Source organism: Notamacropus eugenii, chromosome 4, assembly GCF_028372415.1.
Source record: "Notamacropus eugenii isolate mMacEug1 chromosome 4, mMacEug1.pri_v2, whole genome shotgun sequence".
Lineage (NCBI taxonomy): Eukaryota > Metazoa > Chordata > Mammalia > Diprotodontia > Macropodidae > Notamacropus > Notamacropus eugenii.
Genome location: NC_092875.1, coordinates 111,911,968 through 111,927,555, shown reverse-complemented (window position 1 = coordinate 111,927,555; position 15,588 = coordinate 111,911,968). Strand labels below are relative to the sequence as shown.

General features: G+C 38.0%; 1 protein-coding gene across 4 annotated transcripts in view; it reads right to left on the bottom strand.

Annotated features, from left to right (window-relative positions):
• ASAP1 (ArfGAP with SH3 domain, ankyrin repeat and PH domain 1) overlaps positions 1–15,588 on the bottom strand; it is a 483,861-nt gene that overhangs the window by 432,782 nt on the left and 35,491 nt on the right. For all 4 annotated transcript variants that reach the window (XM_072603062.1, XM_072603061.1, XM_072603063.1 and 1 more), the window contains exon 2: positions 4,164–4,250. In XM_072603062.1, the coding sequence (XP_072459163.1) occupies positions 4,164–4,222 (59 nt within the window). In that variant the 5' untranslated portion in view covers positions 4,223–4,250. The remainder of the gene's footprint in view (positions 1–4,163; positions 4,251–15,588) is intronic.

Here is a 15,588-nt window from a genome sequence, read left to right as displayed (position 1 = left end):
ACAACAAAAATGTGTCAGGCACTATGCTAAGTGCTTTATAAATATCATCTCATTTAAGATTCATAGCAACCCTAGAAGGTAGATGCTATTTTATAGGTGAGGAAACTGAGGCAGAAGTTAAATGCCTTGCCCAGTGTCACACAGCTAGTAAGTGTCTGAGGTCAGATTGGAACTTGGGGGCTTCCTGACTCTAGATCCAGCAGTCTGGCCACTGACCCACCTAGCTGCATCTAAGGAAATTATTCTATATGTTATAGAGGAAGAAAGATAGGCTTGTGTTAGGAAACATGGATTTTAGTGCCAACTCTGCAAGTGTGTGACCATATCCAAAGTCTTCACCTCTCTGAAGCCACCAACTCACAGAGTTGTTATAATGACAGAATGAAGTAATGCATGGAAAAGGTCTCTAGAACTAACATAACTAACATAACATACTAACATAATTGTTATTATTATTACCGTTACTCCTAAAAAGGATAGGTTTTTTTAAACAATGGTACTGGAACACCCACATGTCCCATATCGGGTAAACAAGTGCTCCCTGAAGCAGCTATGGGCTGCTGGAGTCCATTCGTTGTGCAAAAAAGTGGAAGGAATAAGCCCCACATCTTCAAAATCCAGGCATTTCCCAGAAGTGCTACAGATGTCTTGCAGACTGCCCTGAAGTAGTGTGTATTTTCAAAGTTAAATGAGTATATTTATATTTCTATGAAATAGCTCTACCCACTCCCCAGAGATATTAACAGCTCCTTCTCTTAGCTAAGTAGGTTTAAAACATGGCCTGGCTAATGTTGTGAGTTATAAAATGGGGGCTGGGGTAACACAAACCTTGAGAGAGAAATAAAAGTAGAGAACTTTAGAATTGGATGGGACCTTAGAGATATCTAGTCCAACTCCTTTAGATAGGAAAACCAAGTTCCAGAGAAGTGAAATGATTTGCCAAAAGTAAAAAATGAGGCTGCATGATAGAGTGGTAAGAATTTTGGGGGGAAAATTAAAGGTTGTTGGTTTGATTTCCAGAGCTATCACTTAGTACTATGCTATTATGGACAAGTCTAGAACTCAGTTTCCCCAGCTGTGAAATGAGAACAAAATACCTGCATTACCTACACTCAGCTGTTGTGAAGAAAGTATTTTATATACTTTAAAACATAAACTGCATGTTATTAATCCTTCTGTGATTTTTAAAAAAATACATGGCAGAATCAAGACTGACAGATATATTTTTTTTTTAATAGAGTGAAGAAAATCTAGCTTGTCCCACAAAAAGAGTGGCAAATGGAAGACCTGTTGTTGCCCTCTAGGATGGGGGGTATGGGGATTTGTTGGTGTGAGGTCAAATACATAGGTCCTAGGTAAGTTTTTAGCTTACTTAGCCCAAAACCAAGTGTCACTCCCTGGCCAATAGCTCCAAATTATGCCACTTCATCCCTTCATCCCTTCTCTTGGCTATCATCAATTTGTACTCTACCCCAGAAATCACCCAGGACTCTGATAGGTGAATGGTCTGCTTATGTTGTCTGAGACAAAACTTCTATTTCCCTATTCCACCTAGTTCTTTTTTATGTATAGTCTTACCATAATAGAATGTAAGTGTTTTGAGGGTAGGCTTGTCTGTTTGCTTGTATTTCATACTTCCCAGTACTTAACACGATGCCTGATAGATAGTAAGTACTTAATAGGCACTTAATAGGAGGGTCGGTAGCTAAAGGGCTAGGCCTAGGGTCAGAAAGATATGAGTTCAAATCCAATTGCAAACATTTGCTGTGTGACCCTGGACAAGTCACTTAACCTCTGCCTCAGTTTCCTCAACTATAAAATAGGAGATAAGAGCACCTAACTCCCAGAGTTACTGTGAATCTCAAATGATATAATATTTGTAAAACACACCACAGTGCCTGGTACATAGTAGGTAATGAACAAATGTTTATTTCATTCTTTCCATAACACATGCACTGTTTATCTATCTTAAACATTTCCACCTCTGAAAAGGATTGTGGAACAATTCTGTGGACCATCCTCTGTAGATAAACTATATTTCATTAATTTCAAAGTGATAAAAAAAATCTGCATTGAAAGCACACATATTCATAGCCTTGCTTGTCACATTACCTTTCTGAGACTCGGTTGTCCCATCTGTAAAATAGGGATATAGTACCTGAATTACCTAACTCATAGTATTGTTGGGACAGATCAAACAAGATAATATATATGAAGGAACTTTGGAATATACAAAGGCTATACAAATGTTACGTGTCATTACTCACTCATGTTAACAACAAGATTTCATATTTTATTTGGAACGTCCTCCAAGATTTTTCAGTAAATGTCCCACCATGTGGGTGCTTCAATGAAAAATAATGTATTCTTATACAGTGCATTATGGTTTTCTAATTCTCTCACACATGTTCTCTCTTCTGATTCAATTCGATGTAGTTCAATATACATTTCTTTATCAACGAGGTAGCAGGCATTTCTGCCAGCCACTGGGAAGAGACCAAAACAAACAAACAAATAAACCAGCAGAAAATAGTCCCTGCCCTCCAGGAATTTGTAGTTCACTGAATGGGAGTGGAAGGGGCCAGAGAAACAACACCCTCCTACAAAAGCAAATGCAAAATATTTACAAAGTACAGTCCATCCTCAACATCAGCATATTTAACTATTGTGCCTTCAAGCATTTGAGTGATTTTAGTGGTAACCTCATTTTCACTTTTGCATTCAGGGCTACGCACAGGCTGAGTTTTTATCTGCAAAAATGAGGAAAGTATTCATAAAAGCGTTTATGAATCCACTCCAGAAAGTGTTCAAGTAATCTCTCAAGTGCACAAGGAGCAAACTGACAAAATGAAAATGGGCTACCTTTGTGGGTAAATAAGACCATGGTTACCCCAGCCCCTGATGGCATTAGGAAGGCCAAGTAAGCATCCTGCCTGTGGGGAGCTCAGACAGAGGCAAGTGCTTTTCATCAGGGAATAGTTTAAAGTCAGAATCTAAAGGGAGATTATTAGCAGATTGGCCCTTTCCCTTTTTCTTTTACCTCAGTGTCCTTCAGACATCACTGTCCCTGCCCCTCCCCCTTCGTGTTCAGTCCAGCATTACTACTCCCCTTCCCAGTATTTTATGGGTTATTTCATGAATACTGTGTTAGGAAAAGTGCATATTATTGGAATTAATGTTGTTATAAAGAATTGCATGCAGAAAAGTGTATTTTCAGTAATCTCTAACAAAAGATGAGTGGTGGTGGTGGTAGGAACCTTATTCCCTCTTTCCCATAGGTTCAACGTATCAATAGTCACATTTTTTACTTTTGCACATTTTTCTAGGAATATTGTACCCTCAAAGGTTAAGGATTGACTGTAAATACAAAGCAATATGGTGGGGGGGAGGTAGGAAGAGGTTCATCAACAAGAGAGATGAGGAAAGACTTTCTGCAGGAAATGGCATGAAGTTGAGTCTTGAAGAAAGCTACCCATGCTAACAGGCAGAAGTGAGGAGGGAGAACATTCCAGACATGAAGGACAAACAAGGTGGAAGATGGAATATTGTGTGTGAATTTGACCAGAATGAAGAATGTTTAAAGGAGGGCAACAGGAAATAAGTCTGGAAAAACAAATTGGAGCCAGACTGTGAAGAACTTTAAATGCCAAGTACAGAGGTGTGTATTTTATCAGAAGGACAAGAGGGGCCCACTGAAGCTTCCTTAAACATGGATCAAGACTGGGGTTCTAGGAATATTAATTTGGCACCTGTGTGAAAGATGGATTGGAGAGGGAAGGGGCTGGAAGCAAAGACCAATTAGGGTTTTATTAGAATAGGATAAAGTGAGAGGCCATGAGGTTCTGAACTGGGGATGTAGCCACAAGAACCTGGAGGGCAGAAGTGATGGATATTATTGGGACAGAATGGAAGGACCTGCTAATTCACTGTATGCTAGAGAGGAAAGAGATTATAAACCTCACAATACATACCCACCCCTCCCCGCCCCCTTCCTTACAATTTCCCCCTCCTCCGGGATGATTCCCATTGAAGTGACTTGACCAAGGTCACAAACTCTTAACTGGTCTGACCTGGACTTGAACCCAGATCTGCTAATTCCAAGTCCATTGTATTGACTATGCCATACAGCTTCTGGGTCTAAAAATGTTTATATTATGGCTTACCGATTCCATAATGAATCTCTGGAAGAAAAACTTGAAAGCCTTGAGGCTGAAGATCTCATGTCTCAGCCGTCACCATCAGAAAGTTACCTACATCAGAAAGGAAAAGTAACAAAAGTCACTTGTCATCAGATAGAAGAACCTTTCTAGGCAACAGGAATGATCTGTGATTTCAGCCTTGTAGGAAAATGTCTCTGCCAACTCAGATCCAACTGCCTGTGAGTCAGTAGGTAAGTTCCAAAGACATGCCTGAAGCACATAAAGGAAAGGGTCACTAAATTTGCAAATCTTAAAGGCAGAATTTGAATCCAGAGCTTCCTGATTCCAAGTCCAGCACTATTATCTACTACACCAAGCTAGTTCTTCAGCTTTTTTAGTCCACGTGGCATTTTTAATTTGGTAACCAGAGCTCTTAGTCTAGGAATCCTCCAACAATAACAGAGTAGCTGTGAAGGAATCTGAAACAAATAATTAGACTCTAGACTTCGCAGCTTGATACAGACAACTCAAACCCAAGCTGCAAGGTCTCTTCAAGTACTGTGATCCTATGAAATTGTAGCTGGTGCATTAGCCAGAAGCAAGCCTTGCGCAGCTCACATGAGCTTGGGAGTTATTCTTGGGTTCTATTGCCAGTGCTACCTTAGGTGGCATTTTGCAAGTCATTAACTTTTCCAGACTTCAGTTTAGAACCCCTGTCTCAGAGCACACTAGCAACATCAACAGACACTTGCAGGTGTGTGCCTACTCAAAGACACCCAGGACAGGCTAAAGCACAGGGGTTTCCCTTGTAGCAGAAACCGACCTATAAAAACAGCCAGGTATATTCCAGAGCAGCAGCTCTGTAACACGGAAAGGAGTTTAATTAATTTGCAAATAAATACCAATGCTTAACTAATTGCTATTTGTACAGAGCTATGGAAGCCTGGGATGAAAAATACTACATGAGGAAAGGATTTCAGCAAGGCCATTTTGGGGGGATGAGGTGTAAAAATAAAAACAATGAATGGGGGAGGGGGAGAACATGGCAAAGAACCACCTTTTCCAGTTCTAGTTGCTAGAGTTATTGGATTCTACCTTCATGATCCTTGGTCACAGCATAAGGCCTACTTCAGTCATTCTCTCCTTAATCCTCCATTTATTTTTCTGGCAAGATAGAAAACCTTGGACTATCATTCTGTCCTCTCCTGCATCCTTATCTCTGTGTACTCGGTTCCCAGCTCCTGGAATGCCTCCTTTTTCTCTCTGTTATAATTCTGATCATCTTAAAAGTCAAATCCTACCATGTCCATGAAGCATTATCCAATCTCAACCAGAAATCATCTCTCCTCTCTGTGTATCTTTGTTTATACCTCTCCCAAGAATTAATCATTGACACTTACATAGTACTTAAAAGTTTACAAAACTCTTTGCACATATTATGGTATATTGGTTGAAGGAACTGGGCATGTTTAACCTAGAGAAGAGAGGACTCTGGGGGATGAGATAGCTATCTTCAAATATTTGAAGGGCTAAGAGTTGAAGGAGGTATTAATGTTGCACTCTTTACCCACAGAGGACAGAACTGGAAGTGAGTGGGTGGTAGTTAGAGAGACCAAATTAGCCTTGACTTAAGGCAAAACTTCCAACAATTAGAGCTATCCAAAAGATGAATGTGCTATCTAGAGAGTTGGTTGGTTCTACTTCTTTGGACATCTATAAGCTAAGGATGGGCAACTCTTTGTCTGGTACATTCTTTTTATGAATGGGCTACACTAATGGCTGCTAAGGACCCCTTTGACTGGCAAGTTCTTTAATTCTGTGAACCTCATAACCCACTCTCAGGAAGTTAGGTGAGTCAGCCTCTATCACACGAGATCACAGAGCCAGCAGGGAGATCAGAACTCTGGTGTGCAGGAAGCCAAAGCCAGAAATCTATCCATTCCTTCCTTTTCATATTCTATTTTGCATTGTACTAATTTGTATATATTTCTTACACTATATTATAAGCTCTTTGAGGGCAGGAATTTCTTGAGGAACATCAGAGGTGGAAGAGACTCAAGAAGTCATGAAGTCTATCCTTTACCTGGAGCATGAATTCCCTGTGTAACATGTCTAACAAGTGGTCACCCAACCTCAAAAACTGGCTTTGAATCATTTATTCTCATATCTTCCAAAGACACAGGACTTTATACACAGTAACCTGTAACAAGTGTTTTTTTGAAAGGTGACTTACATTTCTAAGAAGTATTATGCACTTCAAATGAGCTTAACATTATCTCACGTATGCCTCAGAACCTTGTGAAGCAGAAAAAGTGCAAGTATTATCATAGAAGACAATGTGGCATAGCAGATAAGAGTGTTTGATCGAAAATCAAGAAGACCCAGGTTCACATTTTGCCTCTGATATTACCAGCAGTGTGACCATAAGACAAGTCATTTGCCTTTCTGGGTTACTGTTTCCCAGTCTGTAAAATGGGGATAATAATACCAGTAGGACCCTACCTCAGAGGGTTAGTGTTAGATTCAGGAGTGATAAGGTATGTAAAATGCTCAAGAAACTTTCACTTGCTAAATAAAGCTTCAACTTTATCCCCATTTCACAGATAAGTTTCTTTTTTACAGATAAGATTATTTTTCTAGGACACAGTGCTGATAAGTAATGAAAGGTGAACTGGAACTTGGGTCTTCTGACTTAAATCCCATGTTTTTGCCCATAGGACACTGCCTCTATGAAATTCACTTTATATAGGACTTCCATATAGTCACATAGCTTCATCCCATGCCACAACAGTCAGGGGGTTGTTCTTGTTTTGCTTAATCTTCCTTTGTCTGGAAGTATAGAGGTCACTCATAGGTCCAGCCCAACCACCAATTAGCAAGGAGAGCTTTTGACCTGCTCCAGCTTGAACTTAGGCCAGTTCACCTCTCCTTAGGCAGCTTGGTAGCCACCCCCATGCCACACCTAGGGACTCAGCCTATTGGTGCCAGATCTACTGTGGACCCCAGAGAAGCTTTAGCCCTACTACAGCTCAAATTCCTGAGCTCAAGTACTCCATCCATCCCTCAGCCTCCTCAGTAGCAGGGATTTCAGGTGGGCACCACCTTTACCAATGTCACCATGCCCAGTGCCACTATTATTTTAAGATATATCTAAGCTTAGGGCAGGTTTACAAGCTCAAAAAGGTACAACATGCCTAACAAATGGTTGTTAAGCCTCAGAAGACAGCTTTGAGTCATTTATCCTTGTATCTCCCAAAGACACAGTATTTTACACATAATAAGCACATAACAAGTAATTTTTTGAAAGACAAGTTACACTTTCATGAACTGTTATACAGTTAAAATAAGCATTACATTATCTCATGTGAAAATGCCCATGTTTCTCCCTGTAGAACTCTTCTAGATTGTACCTCCCTCCCTTTTTTTGTCTTAAGATGATAATAGTACTTTTTACACTGTCATGAGTGATGAAAGATTTTAAGCAGCTAACCTGCAAAAGTCCACAGGAATCCATCACAATAAATAATATTTACTATATATCATACAGATGAAGTTTCTGTAGTAATTCCCTGACAATACAACAATAACTCCTATACATAGTACATGGGTATAATGGATACCAATGATTTAATATACAGTGTGATTTTAATCCAAAAAATGTCCTTTGCATTTACTAGTCAATAAAATGGTTTTCTGAATTTTGGATATTTTTTAAAGACTATATTATGAAATGATGAATCATCTGCAGCTGGTTATAGTTATAAGCAATCTCATCCACCCCACCCCACCCCCACCCAAACTAAATTCCCCTAAAGTACCTATGCACAGCTTTCCTGTTCAGTGTGAACTGTGTGTGGACATCTAGGAAAATTTTAGACTCACAGGAAATAGAATATTTGTTTAAATTTTGTTCCCAATCTTCCTCTCTGTCTATCGCATGGCTGACCTTCAAGGCCCAGCTTGAGTCCCACTTTCTTCAGGAAGCATTCTCAGCCCATACACCCAACCCTGACCCAACTCAGTCACGTATTGGACCCAAGGGTATGGAGAGCCCCACAATTCCATCATCACTACTGGAGAAAGATCCTCAGGAGAAGTAGTCAGAGACAATAGACTTTCCTAATCCCTAAATGACAATATATGTGTGTTGTGTATATTTATATGTTTCCTCTGATAGAATGTAAACTTCTTATGACCAAAGGAGTTCTAATCCTATAACTGAACTGCTTCATTTTAGTCTCTCTCAGGAAAGGCTTAGGAAATACTTCAAGTAGAGGAAGTGACAAGGTCTGATCTATATTTTAAGAAGGGCAATTTGGCAGTTGTATGGAGGATAGATTGGAGGAAGAGAGAATTGCTAGAAAGCTACTGAGAAAGTTCAAATGAGAAGCACTGAGTATCTGAACTAAGGTAGTGGCCATGTGAGTGGAGAGAAGGGTAGGAATATGACAGAGATTGTGGAGGTAGAACTGACAAAGCTGATAACTGATTGGATATGGGGAATGATGGGGAGCAAGACTAAAGGAAGAGCATTACAGTTGTTCACCTAACAGAAACAGAACATTAGAACTAGGAGGGACTTCGGAGATTATCAAATAACAAAAAATTGTGATTATAACTAGCATCATAGAAACTAAGGTTTGCAAAATGATTTACAAGTATTATCTCATTGAATCCTCAAAAAAACCTTTACAGATGAGGAAATTCAGGCTGAGAGGTTACGTATGCTCAGGGTCACAATAAGTGTTTGAGGCAGGTTTTAACTCAAGTTTTCCTGACTGCAAATCCAATACTCTAATACAATGCACTACCAGAGATCCTTAAGTTGGAGCCCATGAATCTTTTTTTTCTAAATATTGTGATCATGATATTTCAATAACTGATTTTCTTTCTAATACTATCTATTTTATTTTATCATTTGAAAAATATTATTCTGAAAAAAGGACTTTCAAATTCACCGAACTACCAAAGAGATCCATGACAGAAAGTCAAGTACCCCTGAACTAGTTCAACCCCTTTCTTTTAAAAATGGAACAAGACTCACACTCAGATCCCAGCTCTGAAGTTTTCTCCGATTCAGTGTGAACTATTTGGAATAATCAATTTATATAAATCATAACCTACCTCATTGCCTCAACATTACTTAGACAATGTAAGAGCCACAAATCAAATAGTAAGAATTTAATTAAAATTTAAAAACATTGTAAATAAAAGAGTGCTGTGTCATACAGCCAAATCTTGATGCATCAGACACAAATAGGTGCATTTTCTTATGGTTCTTTATACAGTAGATGGGAGAAAACATCCAAGGAAAACTTATTCAAAAGATGTAAAAAACTATGCCTCCCAAACAGGGGCAGAGGTGGTAAGGAAAGAGTTAATCCTTTCCCTGGATCCTTTCAGTATGCTTTCTATGCCCTGCACAGAGATCTCTAGATCTGGATTTTCCTTGACTCGGATCTAGGTTTACAATAGCAGCTACATGGAGGCTATCTTTTGGGTTCCTGTCCTCCTCATTGCCAAAGTCTAGGTGTGCCTAGTGTAGGTTGAAGCCTCAGCATCTCCTGCTTAGTACACTATATCCCACATGACATCAGCCAGCTCATTCTCAGCTCTCCACTACAGCAGCCCCCAAAATGCACAAGACCTCCCCTTTTCATGTGGTTCTGTCTGCTTATTTCCATATGTTTTTTCACGTTTACAACTCTAGATGCAATTTCATGGGTCCCACAAGATTCTGACATCCCAAGTTTTCCTCCAGTGAATGCAAGTTCTCTTACTTCTCCACTATAAGGACTAAAAATTGTGCTAGAAAACTACATCACAGGCCAAGGTAAACCCTGCTCACATTACCCAGGTAAGAAAACTAAGACTCAGAAAAGGGAAGTTACTTATCTACAAATCATAGTTACTAGGTGGGCAGAGTGAGGAATAGACAACAGGTCCCCTAACTCCTAGGCCTATGCACATTCCAATACATAGTTACTTTAATTTTAACTAACAAACTAATCACTATCTCTATGGTTGTAGCTCTCGTGAATGTGAGTAGTGTTTCCTGGGAAATACAGAATTGCCAAACTTTATTTTTTCTTACTTTTTTTAATGAATGACTTTTGGATTTACATCACTACTATTTGCTAATATGTCACCAAATATAAATGAATCCTCCCTTGTTATAAAGAAAATAGCAAAACCAAGAGACTATTTTCAACCATGTATACAACATTCTGTACCTATAATATCCCATCACTCTACTAAGAAGAAGACAAAATTGTATTTCATTGGCCATTTTCTGGAATTCAGATGAGTGTTTCCAATTAATCAGGACTCAACCACCTTTCCGTACTGTTTGTTATCACTGCAGTAGTCATCGTCTATTGTTTTCCAGGTTCTTCGAACTTCACTCTGAATCAATACATGCAAGTCATGCAGGATTCTTTGAATTCTTCATATTTGTCATTTCCTACTGAACACTAGGAATTCCATTATATTCACATGCAGAATCTACTCAACTTTGATAGTATAAATTAATGTCTTTCAAGGGAACCTATATTGACTATTAATCAGAAAACTGAATGACTGCCATGTTTGATCTTTATCCCCCAAATGGGCGCAACAGGTGGTTGCATCTAATGTAAACCTACCAACAACTTCCTAAGAAAATGTCTTAGTCAAAAAGCATTTATTATGTACCAATCACTCTACTAATTGCTAAGAATACAAAGAAAGTATTTGTTCAAAGAGTTCATGTTTTAATAGGGGAGACAACTTTCAAACAACTACAAGCATACACCATCTATACAGGGGTTATTGGAAGTATCTTAGAGGGAGGGCACTATCATTATGGGAGACCAATTTTTTGAGGAAAGTGGTATCTGGCTGAAACTTTAAGGAAACTTTGGAAGCCAGGAGCCAAAGGAGAGGAGGAGAGCATGGGGAACAAAGCATGGGAGGCCAATATGACTGGATCATAGAGTACATAGAGGAAGTAAAGTGTAAGAAAAATGGGAAGCTGGGAAACAGTCACGTTATGAAAGACTTTAAAAGCCAAAGAGAAGATTTTATATTTGCTTCCAGAGGTAATAGGAAGATCCAGAGTTTACTAAAGGGGCATATGGGGATATATGGGGGAATAGATCAGATCTACTCTTTAGCAAGAAAACTTTGGCAGTTCAGCAAAGGATGGAATAGGGTATGATGTGGGGAGATTTGTGGTAGGGAGATCAATCAGAAAGCTTTTGTAATAGTTGAGTGATGGGTTTCCTGGGCTTCCTTTAAGTCTCAGCTAAAATCTCATCTACTATAGGAAGCCTTTCCCAACCTCTCTGAATTTTAATGCCTTCTCCCTCTTAGTTATTCACTATTTATCCAGCATGTAGCTTGTTTGTACATATTTGTTTGCTCATAGTCTCTCCCATGAGATTGTGAACTTCTCAAGGACAGGGACTATCTTTTGTCTTTTTGTGTGTAAATCCTCCCCCCCTGCTTAGCACAGTGCCTGGCACTTCTTACACACTTAATGCTTATTCACTGACTGCCTGGGGTGAAGAAGACCTGCACCAGAAGGATGGTGGATAGACCTTACTCAAATTAAACTCCTTCATAGCACTGCCCCTTGGCAATGACGTTAGTTACCTTGGGTCTTTCTAGAGCTTAGGTTGAGGAAAAACACAGCAGCATCACCATAAATCCAAACTAATATTTCAAGGACAACATGAAATCTCCACCTCCACAGGATTTTACAAAATGGAAACTGATCCAAGGAAAAGTTGTCTGAATGGCTGAGTGCCAAAGCACCTGGCTTATTGATAAACCTCCATTGCAAAGAACTCCTAAGAGACAGGTCTGATCACGTCATTCCCTGCTCCAGAAACATCCATCAGTACTAGATTTTGTTTATGGAAAAGGACACTGAGGCTAAAAGAATCTAAAATAGATTCCTCCAAAATTTTTGGTGAGTCAATTGAAAATATTAATTTGTTAAAGGTTTTATATCACAGGGAGAAAGAAGCATAGGAAAGAATGTTGTGAGAAGGAAAAACATAGAACTTGAAGCCAGAAGAGAACAGGATTTGAAACCAAGAAATGTTACTTATTAGTTACATGACTTCATCCTCCTTGAGTCTTAGTTTCCTCATCTATAAAATGAGAGTTTAGACTACGGTCCCTGAACGCCCTTCTAGCTCAAAGTGCTAGGAGAGAGGTCATCCATTTGCTGCATGTAAAGTGTTCACTCACTAACCTTTGCAAATCTCAACTTCTTTTTAGAGAAAGAAATGGACTGCCTTCCTAGACAATTCATCAATCAACATTATCTAGCAAGTGGCTGCTCTGATCCAAACAATTTTCTGCAAATTATAGTAGGAATCCAAAAGAAATGTTTCACTCATCTTTTTCTTTTATTCCCTGTTTCTCTAAATGTATGGTTATCTAATCTTATGATCCAGTCACCAAGTCCTGGCAGTCTTTCCTTTGAAATATCACTTTCCCCTTCATTCTTATGGAAACCATACTAGTTAGTCTAAGAGTATCACCATATTCCAGGATTACTCCTCCTTGCGTCCAGCCTCTAAATCACGGGTTCTGAACTAAGGGTCCATGAGATTTTTGGGACATGAACTTGGGATGAGGAAAAAAATTACATGTTTATTTTCATGTATTTTTACCTCAAAATCAAAATTTCTTCAGTTAGTTAAAATAATAAAAATAGCAAACAGCTCTTTTAAGGGGTTTAATAAATATTACTTCATTTGATCCTTATAACAAACCTGGGAGCAAGGTGTCACTATTATCCTCATTTTGCAGATGAGGAAGCTGAGGCAGGTACTGGTTAAGCCACTTGCCCAGAGTTACCCTGCTAGTGAGTATCCAGGGTCACATTTGAATTCAAGTCTTCCTTACTACTGGTCCAATATTATATCCATTGTACCATGCAGCTACTGCAATTCAATAATTTTCAAACATCATTTTGATAAGGGGTGTATGGGTTTCACCAGACTGCTAAAGGGATCCATGACACAAAAATGGTTAAGAATCCTTGCCCTACCAATATAATAAAAATGACAATTCTACCAAAATTAATCTACTTATTCAGTACTATAACAATAAAACTATCAAAAATTGTTTTATAGAATTAGAAAAAACTAATAACAAAATTCATCTGGAGGAACCAAGGCTCAAGAATATAAAGGGAATCAATGAAAAAATATTAAAGAAGGTGGTCTAGCTGTAACACATCTCAAAATATATTATAAAGCAGTAATTTTCAAAGCAACCTGATGCTAAGAAATTGAGTGGTAGATCACTGGAAGAGATTAAGTACACAATACATTGTAGTAAACAACCACAGTGATCTAGTGCTTTATAACTCAAAGATCCAAGCTTTGGGGACAAAAACTCATTATTTGCAAAAACTGCTGGGAAAATTGGAAAACACTATGGCAGAAACTAGATATGGACTAATATCTCACACTGTATACCAAGATAAGGTGAAAATGAGTTCATGATTTAGACATAAAGGATGATACCATAAGCAAATTAGGAGAGCATTAGTTTACCTCTCAGATCTATGCATAAGGGAAGAATTTAGGACCAAACAAGAGATAAAGAGGATTACTAGATGTAAAATGGATAATTTTGATTACATGAAATTTAAAGGTTTTTCACAAAAAATGCAAACAAAACTGGAAGGAAAGCAGAAAATTTTGGGAAATGTTTTTTATAGCAAGTATCTCTGATAAAGGCCTCATTTCTCAAATACATAAAGAACTACATCACATTTATAAAAATGCAAGTTATTTCCCAATTGATAAATGGTCAAATGATATGAACAGACAATTTTCAGAAGAAGAAATCAATGCTATTGATAGTGCTATGAAAATAGTGGTATGAAAATATCCTCTAAATCACTAATGACTAGAGAAATGCAAATTAAAACAGCTCTGAGGTACTGCACACATCACACCTATCAGATTGGTAATATGACAGAAAAGAAAATGATAAATGTTGGAGACTTTGTGGGAAAATTGGAATACTAATGCATTGTTGGTGCAGTTGTGAACTGATACAACCATTCTGGAGTGCAATTTGGAACTATGCCCAAAGGGCTAAAAAACTATGCATACCCTTTAGTCCAGTAATACTGCTACTAGGTTTATATCCCAAAGAAAATACAAAAAAGAGAAAAGGACCTATTTGTACAAAAGTATTTACATCAGCTCTTTCGGTGGTGGCTAAGAATTGAAAATTGAGAGAATGCCCATCCATTGGAGAATGGCTGAATAAATTGTGGTATATGAATGTAATGGAATACTACTGTACTATAAGAAATGATGAACAGGAAGATTTCAGAAAAACCTGGAAACTTACATGAACTGATGCTAAGTGAAGTGAGCACAACCAGTGGAACATTGTACACAATAACAGCAAAACTGTGAGATGACCAACTTTGATAGACTTAGCTTTTCTCAGCAATACAATGATCTAAGACAATTCTAAAAGACTCATGATGGAAAATGCTATCCACATCCCCTGAAAGAACTATTGAGTCTGAATGCAGATCAAAGCATACTATTTTCACTTATTTTTGTTTTCTCATGGTTTTTCCCTTTTGTTCTGATTCTTCTTTCACAACATAACTTATGTGGAAATATGGTTAACATGATCATACATGTACATTGTACCTATATCAGATTCCTTGACATATTAGGAAGGGAATAGGGAAAGGGAGAAAAATTTGGAACTCAAAATCTTATAAAAAATGAATATTGAAAACTATCTTTACACATAATTGGAAAAAATAAAATACTATTAATTGGGGGGATGAGAAAAATAAAAATTGCCATTTAAAAATTTTTTAAAAGAGTATTGATTAAAGAAATGCAAATTAAAACAACTCTGAGATACCACCTCACACCTATCGGATTGGCTAACATGACAGAAAAGAAAAGTGATATATGTTGGAGGGGATATGGGAAAACTGGAACACTAAGGCATTGTGGGTAGAGTTGTGAAGTGATCCAACCATTCTGGAGAGCAATTTGATACTATGCCCAAAGGGCTATAAAACTGTGCATGTAACCTTTGATCCAGCAATATCTCTTTATCCCAAAGAGATTTTTTTTAAAAATTTTTTACTTAAAGTTTTGAGTTCCAGATTCTATCCCTACTGCCCTCTTTCTCCTCCCCACTCCCTTAGATGGTAAACTATCAGATATAGGTTATACAGGTGCAATTATGTATAACATTTACATATAAGTCATTTTGTGCAAGAAAAAGAAAAAGAAAAAAGAAAGTGAAAAGTAGCTTATTTCAGTCTGTATTCAAACAATATCAGTTCTTTTGCTGGAGGCAAATGGTATGCTTTATCATGAGTTCTTTGGAATTGTCTTGGATTCATTGTCCTTAGGATTGCATTTCTCAGAATAGCTAAATCATTTACATTTCTTTA